Here is a 15634-nt window from a genome sequence, read left to right on the forward strand (position 1 = left end):
AAAAAAAAGCTACTTATAATTATTTTAGTGTAGACGGGGGCAATCCTTATCAATGACCTCCTTGTGGTGCCTAGTAAGAGAATTTCTGAGTCAAAGTCTACAAACATTTTAGTCATTTTATTTACAAAATATCTGTGATCCATAGCTTCACTAACAGTGTATTTGTGTGTCTATCTTCAGAGGGTATGAATTTCAAAAGATGATCCTGCTCCTCAGATTTGTATTCAACATTTATTAAGCACCATGCTAGATGCTAAAGCCTACACAAAGATAAAAAACAGAGTCCTGGACTTAAAGGAATTTATGATATAGAACAAGACATAAATGAGAAATCCAAGCAACTATGAGATAAAATAGAATATAAACTCATATAAAAATGACATCTATGAAGAAAGAGATAATTTCTAGTTAGGGTATAAAGGAAAATGTCATGGAGAAGGCAGTATTTAAGCTGCACATTGAAATATGGGTACAACATCAATAGATGAAGATGGGGAGCAAAATATAATTCTGCATGTCCAATTTTATTTTCCTACTCATTTTCATTACAAATTCTGAGATATGGTTCATAGGGAGGATACAGAGAAAGAGGTGGAAAAAGTAGACAGCAAAGACATAGCAAAATATGTCTTATTATGCCCCCACATTTCTCTTGCCATATAGCTGACTACAATGCTGTCATATTAATTCAATGTGAACCACAGTAAAATGTTGAAAAGTTTTTCCAGTAACCAAGAAAGATGACAGCAGAATCCTACAATATTTCCAATATATCCACCTGCAACCCTGACAGAAGAGGAAAATTTAATACTTTAAAGTTGAACTCCCCAAGGAAAATCTCAATATTTCATTGAAGCTTAACTTAAGTTCATTCCTATTTCATCAATTACCCTAAAGTAAAATTCCATATATCAGGTTATTATGTTATTAGGGGATAACTGTAATATGCTTTCTGGATCTCAAGAAAATTCTATTTTCTACCACACAAACCCCCAAAAAAGGTATGAATTCTAAATATTAATCTTCTGGCTGAGCCTTCATCCTGAGATTAATAGTGTCTATACCAGAGGTCGGGAACCTGCTGCCTCGAGGCCACATGTGGCCCTTGAGGTCCTCAAGTGCCACCCTTTGACTGAATTCAAACTTTACACAACAAATCTCCTTAATAAAAGGATTTGTTCTGTAAAACTTGGACTCAGTCAAAAGGAAGCACCTGAGGACCTAGAAGGCCACATGTGGCCTTGAGGCCGCAGGTTTTCTAAACCTGGTCTATACTTACTCAACTTTTAAAATAAGGGTTTAAAAAATTATTTTCCCATTTACTTTTCAATCCCCACCAATTTTTGCTAAATCTAGGTTTCCAACAATTTAAAACTCTACTTTAAAATAGATATCTTATAGGCAGTCTCTTCTTTTACCCTCAGTCGAATGTTAAAATCCCACAGTGGAAAGAATCACTAAATAAACACTAAAGGAGCTAGAAAAAATATTTGGCAAGTCTAATACCCAAAACATTCCAGTTATATTTTATTCAAGTAGTTAAATAAAATTAGACTGTAAATTCCAATTGAGTCTTCTACAAAAACTAATCAGCTTTGAGATTTGTATGGTTTATAGCACATAGTTGGCTACATTAAATAAAAAGTATCAATTTTAAGGCCCTATCCTTTATGTACAATGAAATGAAACTGAAGCGTAAGTTGTTCTGGAAGGACTACAATTTTCCTGGTTAATACAACAAGAATTATAATTCTTTTTGAGATGAAAATTCAGGCTTTAAGTCTGAACAGATTTTAAAAGTTCTATTTATAATAAATCATTTTAAAAATATATGCACAAACTGATTTTTTTTTAAAGAAGTACACTTACGAGAGGCATGGCAGCGATGAAGTTGAACAAATACCGCTTGAAATCTTTTCTGCTGCGACCAATGATACCACTGCAAACCACCACATGCAGAGTGTTAGTTGCAAATGAAGCAAATCATCATAGTAAGCAGTCTCTGTACACTGTTTTAATTTACTTTGGGGAATTTTAATTATCCAAAGAATCCATAAGTAAAAAGATGTGAAAACACTTTCTTTAAAAAAAAAAACAAAACAAAAAACCTGGTCACAATTTTTGATGCTGACATTTTATTCAAACAGTTGAGATAGCTCCTCACTAAAGAGCTTTTACCTGGGAGGGAAAACAACTATAATAACAACAACAATAAAAAATAGCTAGCATTTATATAGTGCTTTAAGGTTTGCAAAGCTTTAGAAGCATCTCATTTGATCTTCACAACAATGCTATAAAGTAGGTGCTATTATTATCACCAATTTACAGATGAGGAAACTGAGGCAGAAGATTAAGTGACTTGACCAGGGTTACACAGCTAATAAGTGACTGAAGCAGGATTTGAACTCAGGTCTTCCTGACTCCAAGTCCAAAGTTCTACCAATGTGCTACCTGGCTGCCTATATAACAAGAGCGACAACCAGTTATTCCCAACTTCTACTGGAGAATGTACAGAAAGAAATAAGCTACTTTAAGAAGGATTCAAAGAGAAAAATACATCATATCAAGTTATTAAGCATGGGAACAGATTACTAAGTGACAAAAGAAAATTGTTTTTATGGAGATTTTTTTTTAATATGGATTTTCATCTACCTGGATGAAAGGCAGTAAAATGAATTTTAGATTAGTACCAGCATAATGTCCCTTCCACTTCAATGAGTCAAAGAAGTGGCAGAATTTTAGAATTAAAGAATTCACTCAGTGTGGTATCTAAGAACATTATTAGCTAAGAAAAAACTATAGTTTATATCTCCTAAGTTAGCATGTATTTCAGAGAAGAATTATATTTAGTAGCTTCCTTTGGAACTGAAAGCCATAAAATTATCAAAACCTTTGTGAAAACAAAGTAACCAGCAAAAATGACAGTACTAAGATGATTAATAGGAATCCTTAGTTTAAAAATGTTTATCATCTAGAATCATCTATAAATTATATCAGAAGCTAAATCTTTGGGACTAAGGTTAAAATTAAAGACTAAATTTTAAAATAGCTCCTCAAATAGTAAAATGCAAAAACATAAATACATTGACTGTGATGAAAACTGATAAAATAAATGAGAATACAATGTTATTTACATTAATAAAAACATTAGAAACATGAAACACTGAAGACAACAAAAAGCTGAACAATTTTGGCTGGAATTTATGTAAAGCAAAGTGCCTTAGTGATGCTCAAGCTGTGAAACACACATTATTATAAAATATAATAAATGCATGCTTTTTTTTAAGCAATGGTTTACCATTGGAGTGGCAGCTATAAACTTTACAAACTGTTTCTTGAATGATATCTTATTTCTGCTTATAATTCCACTGAAAAAGAAAAAATAATTGCTTTAATTTTTTAAAAATCCTGCAGGTGTTCTAATAATCATTTTTAAAGTGTTAGTTTCACTTCATGTAATACCAAACTCTTTTAATATGTTGCTGCTGAACTTTGGTTTTCCTTCTTTTTTATTTTTTATTATAAAAATTGCTCTGTGGAAGAGGGAGGGATGCAAAATGTAGGTGACGTAAAAACAAATTATACCAACAAAAATTAATTTTAAAACAAAAGCTTTCCAGTTTATTTATTTGTAAAATGCCCCATTAAAAAACTGCAACTTAAATGCGTGGAAATTTCAAAAGCAGTAGAGAACTCAGGATATTTTCTGTAATTTGAAAAGAATAATACTTTATTTCTTTGAAAAGGATTCTTTCTAAATTACCAGATTTACCCATAATGCAAAAGCATTAGCAAGCTGTTGACAAAGAAACCTAAAGATGTACAGAACATGACATTAAAACAAGGTATATCAAGACCTATGTCAAGTTCCTTTTTGGCATTTATGTCCACAGCAATTTAATCTTCTTTGAAAGAGGCCAAAAAAAAATCACTAAAAGTATTTGAACCACTGTTTAAAATAGCAGGTAACCTTAGCTTTCTATATTTTTTCCCCTAAATAATTTACTGTTCAATGGTCTAAATTCTCAAGTTTTTAAAACTTGTAATGTTTAATGAAACCAAAATTCGAAGTGTCAGAAGCCAGAAATTCATAGCTATGATTTGAAAAACTTAAGTGAATTCAAAATGACTATTATAAGAATTCACAGAATACTTGAAAAGTATCACTAAATCCTTTTTAAAAACTCATCTGAAAAGGTAAGAAAAGTTCTGATATCTCACATCTACAACAGGGGTCCCAAAAAAATCATTAATTCTTTAATGATCTCTAAGTCTGACCTAATTTATCTTCAAGCCAATAACTGATAACCCCATTTCCCTCCTCAATCTGGCAGAGCAGTATCTGGTACTGTGGTTCAAACTAAGGACTTAGCTCACATACGTTATGTTTTTACAGGGTCACTGCCACAAAAAAGGAAGGACCTGAAACCCAGAAGACCCTGAAACAAAAACTTAATGACAAATGTAAGTAACTATCACCTCCTGAGAATCTTGCCAACTCCAACATAATCTCCTAAGACATATGCAAAGAGAAGCCCTAGTCTTTAGCAGTACAGGTGGAAGAGGTTAACTGGGAATCAGAGGACCTGAGTTCTAGTACGTATCTATTACTAACAAGCTGTGTAACCTCTGCCAAATTATTTAATTAATCCTCAGCGCCTTTGTTTCTTTATCTGTAAAAATGAAGGGGCTGGATTAGATTATATTTTAAGATTATTCTAACTATAAAACTGTATGATTCCATGCTAATGGGAAAGAAGTCTAAAGCAAATAAAGCTAGGGTTAGATCTGAAGAAATATGTTATTTCAGAAGAAAGTATTTTATATATTTAACAAAGAGCAAGAAAAGGAAGAAATATAAGGGCAATGAAAGGAAGCATAAGAAAATGACAAAATATAATTCAATTTAAGCAATACAAGCATGATTCAGGATATAAATATCTGAAGGAAGGTGAGTATAACTATGCATACAACAAAGCTGGGGGAAAAAGAACAGTCTGCAAGTAGGAGCTGAACAAGGTGATAATCTAAGGTACCAACATAAAGCTGGTAAATATTAAACTCTCATTGTGGGTTTTATATAACCTAGTGTAAAAATACCTCTGTACAAGTAATACCTCTGTCTATGTGTAGCACATCAAATGTGCAAGAAAACAAAATGTGGATGGACACCTATGAATTTTGAGGAATAGGAAGAGCTAAAGATTAGCACCAGAGTTTCAACCTGTGCTGGTGCAAGTGCCATATCCTGGAAGATGCACACTCTTCCACCCTCACCCTCTAGCACAAGGTTTATTAATTAACAAGCTATGTCACCTATGCCAAATGACTTAATTAGTTCTTTCTTCATCTGAAAAATGATCTCCAATATACCCAATAACCACAGCTAAGCTAGTTTCCAACTCATCCTCTTCATAAAGCCAGGAGGCCAAGTGGCTAGGAAAAATCACTAACAAAATTATGTTTAATCATTTCTCCTCCCCTCAGTTTACCTTTGAAGACGAACCAGATTTATCTTAAAATCCAGGCTTACGGATAACAAAATTTCAGGGGCCTCCTTGATCACCAGCACTCAAACAAAAAAAGAAAATTTTAAAAATTCTTCTATCTACTTCCTGATGTCTACAGTTTCTTGGAAAACTGACAAAATATTCTCAACATAAACAGAAATAAAGGTTTAAATTCAAATTCCTACTTGAGCTAACAAATCAACAAGCATAAAATCATAAACTGTTATTCTAATTTTGAATTTTGGTAAAATGGAGGTATGGGCACCCAAAGTTAGGAAGTAGGGGTACAGCACAAGAGAAAGAAGGAAAATAGGGCAAAGGAGAAGATGAAAGGAAGAGGAGCACAATAAGGCTTTATTTACCTTGAACTGTGTGTGTCAAAACAGAAGATTTGAACAAACACACACACACATTAGGAGATATTTTTACTAGCTTATATTTATAAAGTGCTTTATGAACTTTCACATACACAAATAATAGTTAATTCTGTTATTTATATAGCTCTTTGAGGTTTGCAAATCACTTTACATGAACACTTCTGTGAGGTAGGTCCTATTACCACCCCCATTTTACAGAAAAGAAAACTGAGGCTCACAAAAGCGAAATGAAACATGTCAGAGGAAGGATCCGAATAAAGGTCTCAACTCCAGGTCCAGCACTCTGTCCTTAGGTCACACTCACCATTTTATAGACCAAATATCACAGATGCAGAGCTAAAAATTTCCCCACAGGTGATCTGGTCTGACCCTTTTCTTCTACAGATAAGATAATTGAGACTCAGTAAGGGGATATGACTTGTACAGGATCATAAGGATTACATAGCAGAGGCAGAATATGAACTCAGGTCCTCTGACTCCAAATGCAGGATTCCTCCCATTGCACTGTGCTGCCTCAGTAGGGCAAGGAAACGGAGAGTCCCAGAAATTGAAGGACTTATCCCAGGTCACATAATTATTAAGCAGTGGGGCTAAGACTCAGAATCAGGTTTCAGGCCCAATGCTCTTTTAATTAAAAGTATGCTGTTTCACAGGGCCAAGGAGCAACAACGTGATGCATATCAACACTGCTTCCTGAAACGTATGAAGTGTACAAACAAGGTTATGAAAGAGCTTCATTCCCATATGATGATTCTTTAATTGAGATATCACTGCACTAGAAAGGAACAAGATGCAAAGATATTTAGGAAGTAGAAAATGATAGAAATTTATGAAAAGAATATTCCACAGTCCCAGTAAATAAAGAACTGATAACAAACATTTAACTTTTCTACAATTTTTATCACATCCTGCAAACTCACTTAGCACATTACTATAAATATGAAATGTTACAAAGATATAAGATAATTCTGCATAGAAAGCATTGTAATTCAGCTGTGTATGGGATGGTTCTCCTCTGTAGTTTTTGCTACACATTACTGAAAGCCACATGGTAAAGTGGATTATGTTATTCCAAAGAACAATGTTAAATCAAGGGTTGGACTGTCTAAAGAATAGAGTATCAAATATGTTAAGTATTTGAGAAATAATGTCATAAAAGCAAAGACACAACCATAAAAATCTATAATAATTTAAAACAGTAAAATAGTCTCCAGGTCCTATAAAATAAGCATAAATGTCCTGGATATAATGATAATATGAGAGACCCTAAACATCATGCAAAAACCACAACACTATATATCATGAAATTCATCTACCTAAAACTAAAATGCTAAATGTAATAAGTAATAATTTTATATTATAGGATCATAGCTCTAGAGCTGGAAGGGACCAAAGAGCCCTTCATTTTATAGATGAAGAATCTAAGGTCCAGAGAGATTAGGTGACTTGTCTGAGGCATCTGGTGGTGCAGGGGACAGAGTGCAGGGCCTAGAGTCAGGAAGCCTTGAGTTAAATCCAGGCTTAGACACCTATTATCTGTGTGACACTGGACAAGTCATTTACCCTTTCTTTCTGCTTCAGTTTCCTCAACTGCAAAATGGGAATAATGATAGCACCTATCTCACAGGGGTCATGTGAGGATCAAATGAGATCATACTGTAGCTTAGCCTAATGCCTAGCACAGAGCAGGCTCTTAATAAAGGCTTGTTTCTTCCCAAGGCCACAGAGGTAATAAACATAAACATCACATTTGAACCCATGTCCTCTTAATTCCAAAGTCAGAACTCTTCCCATTATACTAATCTGCTTCCCTTCATAAAACCTGGAAGGGTTCTTCTGAGGTGATCTGGATAGACTATGTTAAAATAGTTAAAATAACTGATGCCTTGTACTCTTCTGCGTAAGGTTTTCTTTAATTTTAAAGAGGCATTTAGAATCATTCCACTGACCTTACAGAGGCAATCAAAGTTGGAATGACAGGACCGACTTAAAGCTGGAAGAGACATCACAGGTCACACCTAATCCAATTACCTCATTTTGAACATGAAGAAACAGAAGGTCTGAGATGTGACTTGTGTGAAATCTGAGCCTGAGAAGCCAGGTCCTGGGACACCAAATCCAGCACACAAACCATACCCACACGCAACCATCTCTGAAGATCTCACTAAGGGTTTTATTCCTAAGATCACAGAACTAGAGAACACAGGGGCAGCCGCACAGGCCACTTGGTCCAATCCTCCATTTTATGAGAAACATGAAAACTGAGGCGCCAGCATGTCAAAGTGATATGAGCATACAAGGGTGAAATGAGAGCCCAGGTCCTCTGACCTCAGTTACTGTTCTTTCTATTGCGCTATCCTGCAAGATTCAGGGCATGGGGTGCTGCGAAGTGGTCCTTTTGTTTATGGTCTCTTCTCTGATTTTCCCCCTTTTCCCCCTCCCTCAAAATCATGGGCAGGTTTGAAGAGGAAAGCATAAAAGATCAGGCTGAGGGAGGCTGAAGGAAGGGAGAGCAGATGAATAAAGGGAGAGAAGTTTAAGAAGTGGCAATTACAGTCTTGGTGAAAACTGCATGCATGGGCTGACTGCATAAATACGTACCCTGTGGTTTCTGAATGTTTTTAAAACTTTGTTTCAACACTGGCAGATAGTCAGTTCTTTCTCCCCATTCCTGTTATGTCTCAAGACAAACAGTATAGATCTCTACTAAAGAAACTGATGAGGTAGCAAATGCAAAGATAAGTGATATATAAATGCTAGATAACAATCAACAAGTACTGCAGAAAACTGCAACATTTCATAAAGCACAGATTGCTTGGAGTGAGTCAGCAAAATGAATTAATAGCCTACCTTTTGAGTAAAAATAATATGAATAGTTATACCATTTTTTAAAAAAAGCAATGCTGATTTCCTCCACCCTCAAAGGGAGGCTGATAAAATGAACAATTTTGGCATCCCCATCTCCCACCAAATTTTCCAAGATACACATAAAGTATCTGAGAGGAAAAAAATGTTTTCATTTCAAAGCCTTTGGTACAGCTTTCAATCTAATATTTCAGTAAATATGATTGTTGTAAATATTTTTATTAGTAAGAAGAACATAAAAAATTAAACAACCTCAAACACTACTGGACATTTAAAGTTAGGATCGTCTAAAAGCAGAACACAGAAGAAGAAAAAAAGTCTTAACTTACAAGAAAATCAATACAAAAACTTCTTAGGACACTTCAATTTTTAATTTCTAAGCTAAAACTCTAATTCAAAATGGTCTCAACGCTTCAAATCCAATATACTTCAATATGCAGAAAAAGAATAAAGAAAATATATTAAAAGTGTTAGGTTCAAGATGCTTAGCAGTTTACTTTTTTCTAGTGATAACCTCTAATGATTATTTGCTTCCTGATGGAATATATGGAAAACTTTTTTAATGTTTTATTTATAATTGCCTGATCAACTGTAAATATTCAGGCCGAAGATTTACATATCATTTTAGAGTTAAATTAGTAGTAATTCAGATTCTTTCTTGATAACACAATAAATTTGAATGGGTGGCAAAGTAGTTTTGACATAATAGAAGTGAATGGAAAAATACCTTTCAATAAGTGTCCCATTTTGAATCATCCAAACATCACAGTATGTGCGAGAAACCAGCATAACAGCAATAAGTATCAAGTAACCTGTCTAGAAAAAAATACACACAACAAATTAAACAGTGCCCAAAAACCCTGAGCAGTTAAATAATCCTGAGCTTTGTTTTCCCTTTATCATAAGAATGCATTCTCCATTTTTAAAAATCAATGGTACAACTGGCAACAAATACCATTATTATACAAACCCAAACATCTACCTGCTTTCTTACCTTATGGTTGACATTTTTTTCCAAGATGGAATTCATGCAATGTCTGCTAATGGTAGCACTTTTATAATGGAACAATGATCATAATCCTGCCAGTAAAATACTCTTCATGTTAAATTTCATTTTTTCAATCAATGAATAACTGCCTTTTCTCTACTCTCAACCCCCAATACAATATTCCATAGCCAAGAAGTAGTGAGTATATCAGTATTCACCCAGTACTACTAATAGGTATCATTAGAGTTGCAGTTACTATACTTGAAGAATTTACCTCAAGTGGGGAACAAACAATGGAAAAACAATACTATCGTACGGCAGAAAGAGGGCTGAACTGGAAGTCAAGACATGTGGTTTCTAAGTCCCAGTGCTGGTCATTAACTGGTCCTTTGGCTTTGGGCAAATTAACTTCCTTTCCTGAGCTTTCGTTTCTTCAACTGTAAAAGTATTTGGCACCAGACAATCTCTTCCCCATTTTATCATTCTATTATATTATATCGTTCTATTCTACATAGCATTCTATAGATATTCTATTCTATGTTTATCATCCTATTATATACATTATATTATCATTTTAATGTAATTCTATATTACATTATGTTATTTTTTAATCCTAAGATATTTACAGAATTTAGAGCTAAAATTATATGGTATAAACTCTAAGTGCTCTTAAGAAAACAGAGAAGGAAGAGATCGATGTGCACAAAAACAGGCTGGTTTGTGTTTGTTTGTTTTTTTTTAACTTCCTATAAAAGGCAAAACTTGAAAAGGACCTTAAAGGGGCAGCTAGGTGGTACGGTAGATAGAGTCCCAGGCCTAAGCCAGCCTCAGACACTTACTAGCTGTGCGAACCTGGGCAAACCACTTAACCATATCTGATTCAGTTTCCTCACCTATAAAATGAGTAGGAGAAGGAAATGGCAAACTCACTCCAGTATCTTTGCCAAGACAACCCCAAATGGGGTCACAAAGAGTTGGAAACAGCCGTGACTGAAATGACTGAACAACAACAACAAAAGGATCTTAAAGGATAGGAAGGATCTGAATTGATTGAGAAGCAGCAGTAAGGCACTATAAGGGAACATCACTGAATAAAAGCATAGAGACAAGAATGAGCACTACAGATTATCTGATCATGGGCAAATTAGACAGTTTCTCTGAGTTAACAGATTCCTCGTCTACAGAATGGTTATAATAAACATAGCATACGCTTTGCAGGATTTGGGGGAGGGGTAATAGAGGATAAGGGAAAGTCTCTGTAAACCTTAAGGTACTATTTAAATGTGAGTAGTTGTTATGAAACCATGCAAGGTTTATTATAATTAGAGATAATGCCAGAATTCTCCACCAATTACTGTCGGCTGAAAGTATACATTTAGAAGACATTAACAGAGAAGTGAGAGATGAAGCCATGAAAGTGGGTATGTTTTACAGTAATTTTTATGGTAGCAAAGAACTGGAAACAAAGTATATGTCCATTACGTGGAGAATCAATAATAAAATTGTAGTATATAAATGTAGCAGAATATCACAGCACTACCTTTCAATCTCTTCAAGCTCCAAGAAAAAAGCAAATATATGTTAATTATCAGAAGAATGCTCTCCCAAGGTCTAGGCTGCTCAAAAAGAAGTTACCCTGTACAAAGATATCATTACATACATGGAGAGCTCCATCAGTAGTTTTTCCAGTTTTATGTAGTATTAACATCATTCCAACCTTAGTTAACATGTCAATTAAGCAAGCCCATTTCCCTTGATCCCTCTTGCAGTGGGTTAAGAAAGTATCCTAGACAAAGGAACATACTATCTGGGAGTGAATTCCTTAAGGGTTTGAGCCTTGCAATTCCCTACTAATTCATTTTCATTCATTGATACGGAAACTACATATATCTGCTGCCACTTAATTAGGAACACACAGTTGAACTGTACTATATAGTTTAGGTATATCTATCTATAGATTCAAAGAGCTTCATCCCTCTTTCAAATGCCTTTTTAAGGGCATATGTTAAAGACTGAAGACATGGTAACCAGAAAGCACTGCCAACATCTAACACCTTGTTAATAAAGGGGATGGATAAATCCCCTAGCTAACATAACAAAATCCCTCTTGATCTTAACCTTGAGTCTGTGAACTTTTTTATACTTTCTAATTGTATTTTAATATAACCAATTTCTTTTGTAATCTGATTTTTAAAAAAAATTTTGTGCATTTAAGAATATTAATTTTAGATTTGTTGAAGAGGTCCATCAACAGAAAAGGTTAAGAACTACCACTCTAGATAAACCATCCAGGACAAACAAGCCTTGTATCATATTACTAAATATATGTTCAAAATATTATTTTTTCCTTTTGGACCACAGGTTCCTAGAGAGGAGAAATTATGTTTAATTCTAGCGATAATGAGCAAGGACTCAGGTGACACGAGGGTTTCTAGGCTGAACTATGTTACTGCCTTGCTGTGTGTCTTGAACAAATCATTTAACTTCTCTGGGACTCAGTTTCTTCATCTGAAAAATAAAAATACCTCTATAGTCCCTTTCAAGTTATAAAGGTGTCTTAGTCTATGAATCTATGTATTTATATGCACAATAGGTGCAGTCAGGCAGTACAGTAGACAAGACTGCTGAGACTGGACTCAGGAAGAACCAAGTTAAAATCCAGCCTCAGGCACTGACTAGCTGTGTGACCCTGGGCAAGTCACTTTACCTCTGTTTGCCTCAGTTTCCTCAACTGTAAAATGGGGATAATAATAGCTCCTACTTTCCAATTGTGAGAATCCAATGAGCTAATAGTTGTAAAATGCTTAGCATACAGTGCCTAGCACAGAGTAGGTGCTCTATAAATGTCTATTCCTTTCCCCTTCCCTTCTTACAGGTCAAGATGCAAGTAAATGTTCTGGTTACAGTGATAATAATGTAAAAATTCTTTGTGTTTCTGATGATGACAATGTTTTTAAAATAAGGAAAAGGGCAGAAAAGCTAATGAATCCACTTTTCCTTTTTCACTATCAGCTCCCCTCCTAAAATAAAAGTTGCGAGGGACAATCTTGCAGTGTAAGTCCAGTTATATGTGCTGCCACAAGTTACATGTGCTGCCCAATTCAGTCCTGCTGCACACAGAAGAACTGGCAGTTTCCAAAGCATGCTTTTGTTTTGTTTTGTTTTCTGGAGGCAATCAGGGTTAAGTAACCTGTCCAGTCACAAAGCTAGTAAGTGTCTGAGGCCACATTTGAACTCAGATCCTCCTGGCTCCAGGGCCAGTGCTCTAACTCTGTCACACTGTGCTTTTATTTTCTTTGCCCCTCAGGTTTCAGGTGGCTCCTTTCAACCACATTCCAAAATTTGCTGCGATGCCTTTGTCTACTCTGTTTTATTCAGTTCTGCTTATAACACTGCTTAGTCTGTTCACTCTAAGAAAGACGTCACTGATGGCATAAGGAAAAATGGGACAGCATTTGTACAAGCCTGTTAAATCAAAGAAATGCCCTTTTCTTTAGTATGTCCACATAGACCATTTGACTTGCAATCTGAAAAGATGATGTAATGTATCATGTCAATAAAATGGTGAAAGGCTGACAAAGCATTTTTCTTCACAGCAACCTTGTCCAGTAATAATGCAAGCATTATGCCCATTTTACAAATTAAACTGAAGCTAAAAGATGTTAAGGGACTTGCCCATGACCATCCAGCAAGCAAGTAGCTGAAACCAAATTCAAATCTGGTAGGTTTTCTGACTCCATACCTAGCACTCTTTCTATGACACCTATCAAAAGTTACTTTATAACATCTATTTTTCCAAAATAAGACTTACCTCTTTACAGAACGTTCTAGGAACCATAATTTTCAGAATTCGTTGAATTCTTGAAAAGAACACCTTGTCCACCACAGCCCGCTCTTTCTTTCCTTCTTTCTACATGAGATCAAACAGAAGGAAAAAGAAGTTAAGTTTTTTAGATAGGGTTATATCACAAATTAATCATAAAACTAATCAGAAAACTTCGTCCAAGTTAACATTTTATTTACTATATTTATGTAAGAATGCAAGTTACTCCTACATACTACAATATGACAAAAACAATTTAGCACAAGAAAACTAAGAAAAATTTTAATAAAGGAAGATAATCAAAGGTTATGATGTGTTTTGAAGGGCTGATTTACTTGGAAATCGTTACTGGAACACTTGTAACAAAAATGGCAGGAATTCCAAAAGCTTTTAGGAGGACATATAAAGTTAATAGAAAAGAAAGAACCTCTTCCCAGTTACCATGAATTGACTGAATGATTGTCAGGAAGAACACTGAAATAAATCCCTGAACCATTCTTTCTTCATTTTTTCTACCGTTTCCTGGGATTCAGAATGAAAAACTTCACCTCTCTATTTTCAAATACTTATCAATTTTACAACTATACACTGTTGTTCAGCCTTCATTTTTTTTTAAGGCAATTGGGGTTAAGTGACTTGTCCAAGTTCACACAGTAAATGTCAAGTGTTTGGTCTGAGACCGCATTTGAACTCGGGTCCCCCTGACTTCAGGGCCAGTGCTCTATCCACTACGCCACTTAGCTGCCCTTCATCCTTCATTTTCAAAGAGGACCACTGACATCAGGGGTGATGTCCTGATTTGTGCATGAACTGTATTTACGAGGCATAATCACACAAAGTCATCAGCCTCACTCTCTCTTCCAGAGTCATCAAAGTTCAATGGTAAGACAAAAGTCAAGACTGGCGATCGCCCAGGATGTAATGGATGACCATGATGGCTCTGAAGTCTAACCAAGCTTTAAGCACTCCACAGAACCTACTTCAGCTGCCTTCATGGCTACTGAAACAAACTGTTCTCATGTGCTCATTCCACCAGGGGATCACCAATGGGTCTGAGGCCTATCATTTATCCTCAATCTGGTTTAGCCCATCTGCCAAAACAGTTCTACCAGGGTATGGCCACTGCACATGCTACAGCTTCTTGGAGCCATGTGTCCAAGGAAGACAAGCAACTCCAGCTTGCCAAGCCCTTTTCAGGGATGCTCATCCATCTTTGGTGTCCACCTGCCACTCAGCTCTCAGGCTGCCTCTTAGGCAACTAAGTAATGGTTAAAGTAATTTTGGTCTATGTAATGGAATATTTTTATGCCATGAGAAATGATGAAAGTGACAATCTGAAAGAATCCCACAAGTATAAACTGATGCAAAGTGAAGTGAGCAGAACCAGGAGGACAATTTATACAAGTACAGCTACACCATAAAGAAAAATAACTAATCAAAGTAATGACTAATTACATATGTATAAATGTGTGTGTGTGTGTGTGTGTGTGTGTGTGTGTGTGTGTGTGTGTGTCTCTCTCTCCAGGAGACCTTTGATTAAGCATGTTACTCACTTTCTGACAAAGAGGACACAAAGTGCAGAATGAGACATTCACTTCTGGACATGGCTACTGTGTGGATTTATTTTGCTTGACTATACTTCTCACAAGAGTTCCTTTCTTCTTCCCATTCTTTTATTCTTCCTTCCTTCCTCTTAGTTTTTAACTGGGGGGAGGCTTGGGGTAGTGGGCAAAGAAGAGCAAAGGATGCCAAAGAAAAAGAGGACCACTAAAATATTTTTTTTTAGTGCACAGAAGAGAACAGAAGGAAATTCAGAATAAAGCACAGATAAATACTACAGCTGTTCCAATTCATTATTTATAGCATTTTTTACTTTTTAAATTTTGAGTTCCAAATTCTCTTCCTCCCTTTCAACCCCTCCCCCACTCTTTGGGAAGGCAAGAAATATATCAATTATACATGTGAAATCATGCCAAACATATTTTCATATTAGCCATATTTTTTTAAAAAGCAAGAAAAATTTAAAAATGAGAAAACTATGCTTCTATTTGCACTCAAAGTTCATCATTTC

The 15634-nt window shown here is 35.4% G+C and overlaps 1 protein-coding gene and 1 long non-coding RNA gene across 6 annotated transcripts in view; one reads left to right on the top strand and one right to left on the bottom strand.

The window, feature by feature from the left end:
* The window catches only part of ABCD3 (ATP binding cassette subfamily D member 3), a 91931-nt gene that overhangs the window by 38382 nt on the left and 37915 nt on the right, over positions 1-15634 (bottom strand). For 2 of the 3 annotated variants that reach the window (XM_020999359.2, XM_078155006.1), the window contains 3 exons: positions 13552-13650; positions 9480-9568; positions 1870-1939 (listed from right to left, as the gene is read on the bottom strand). In XM_020999359.2, coding sequence (XP_020855018.1) covers positions 1870-1939; positions 9480-9568; positions 13552-13650 — 258 coding nt within the window. Of the gene's footprint in view, positions 1-1869; positions 1940-3298; positions 3369-9479; positions 9569-13551; positions 13651-15634 lie in introns of all 3 variants that reach the window. The other variant, XM_020999363.2, reaches the window with a different exon arrangement.
* LOC144457527 (uncharacterized) overlaps positions 1-15634 on the top strand; it is a 53522-nt gene that overhangs the window by 823 nt on the left and 37065 nt on the right. Inside the window, exons 2-3 of one of the 3 annotated variants that reach the window (XR_013486893.1) lie at positions 4397-4464; positions 6541-6617. This is a non-coding gene — a long non-coding RNA (uncharacterized LOC144457527). Of the gene's footprint in view, positions 1-4396; positions 4465-5487; positions 5567-6540; positions 6618-15634 lie in introns of those variants that run through there. The other 2 variants (XR_013486892.1, XR_013486891.1) reach the window with 2 other exon arrangements.

Source organism: Phascolarctos cinereus, unplaced genomic scaffold (genome assembly GCF_003287225.1).
Source record: "Phascolarctos cinereus isolate Bilbo 61053 unplaced genomic scaffold, phaCin_HiC Scaffold_5;HRSCAF=322, whole genome shotgun sequence".
NCBI classification, from domain to species: domain Eukaryota; kingdom Metazoa; phylum Chordata; class Mammalia; order Diprotodontia; family Phascolarctidae; genus Phascolarctos; species Phascolarctos cinereus.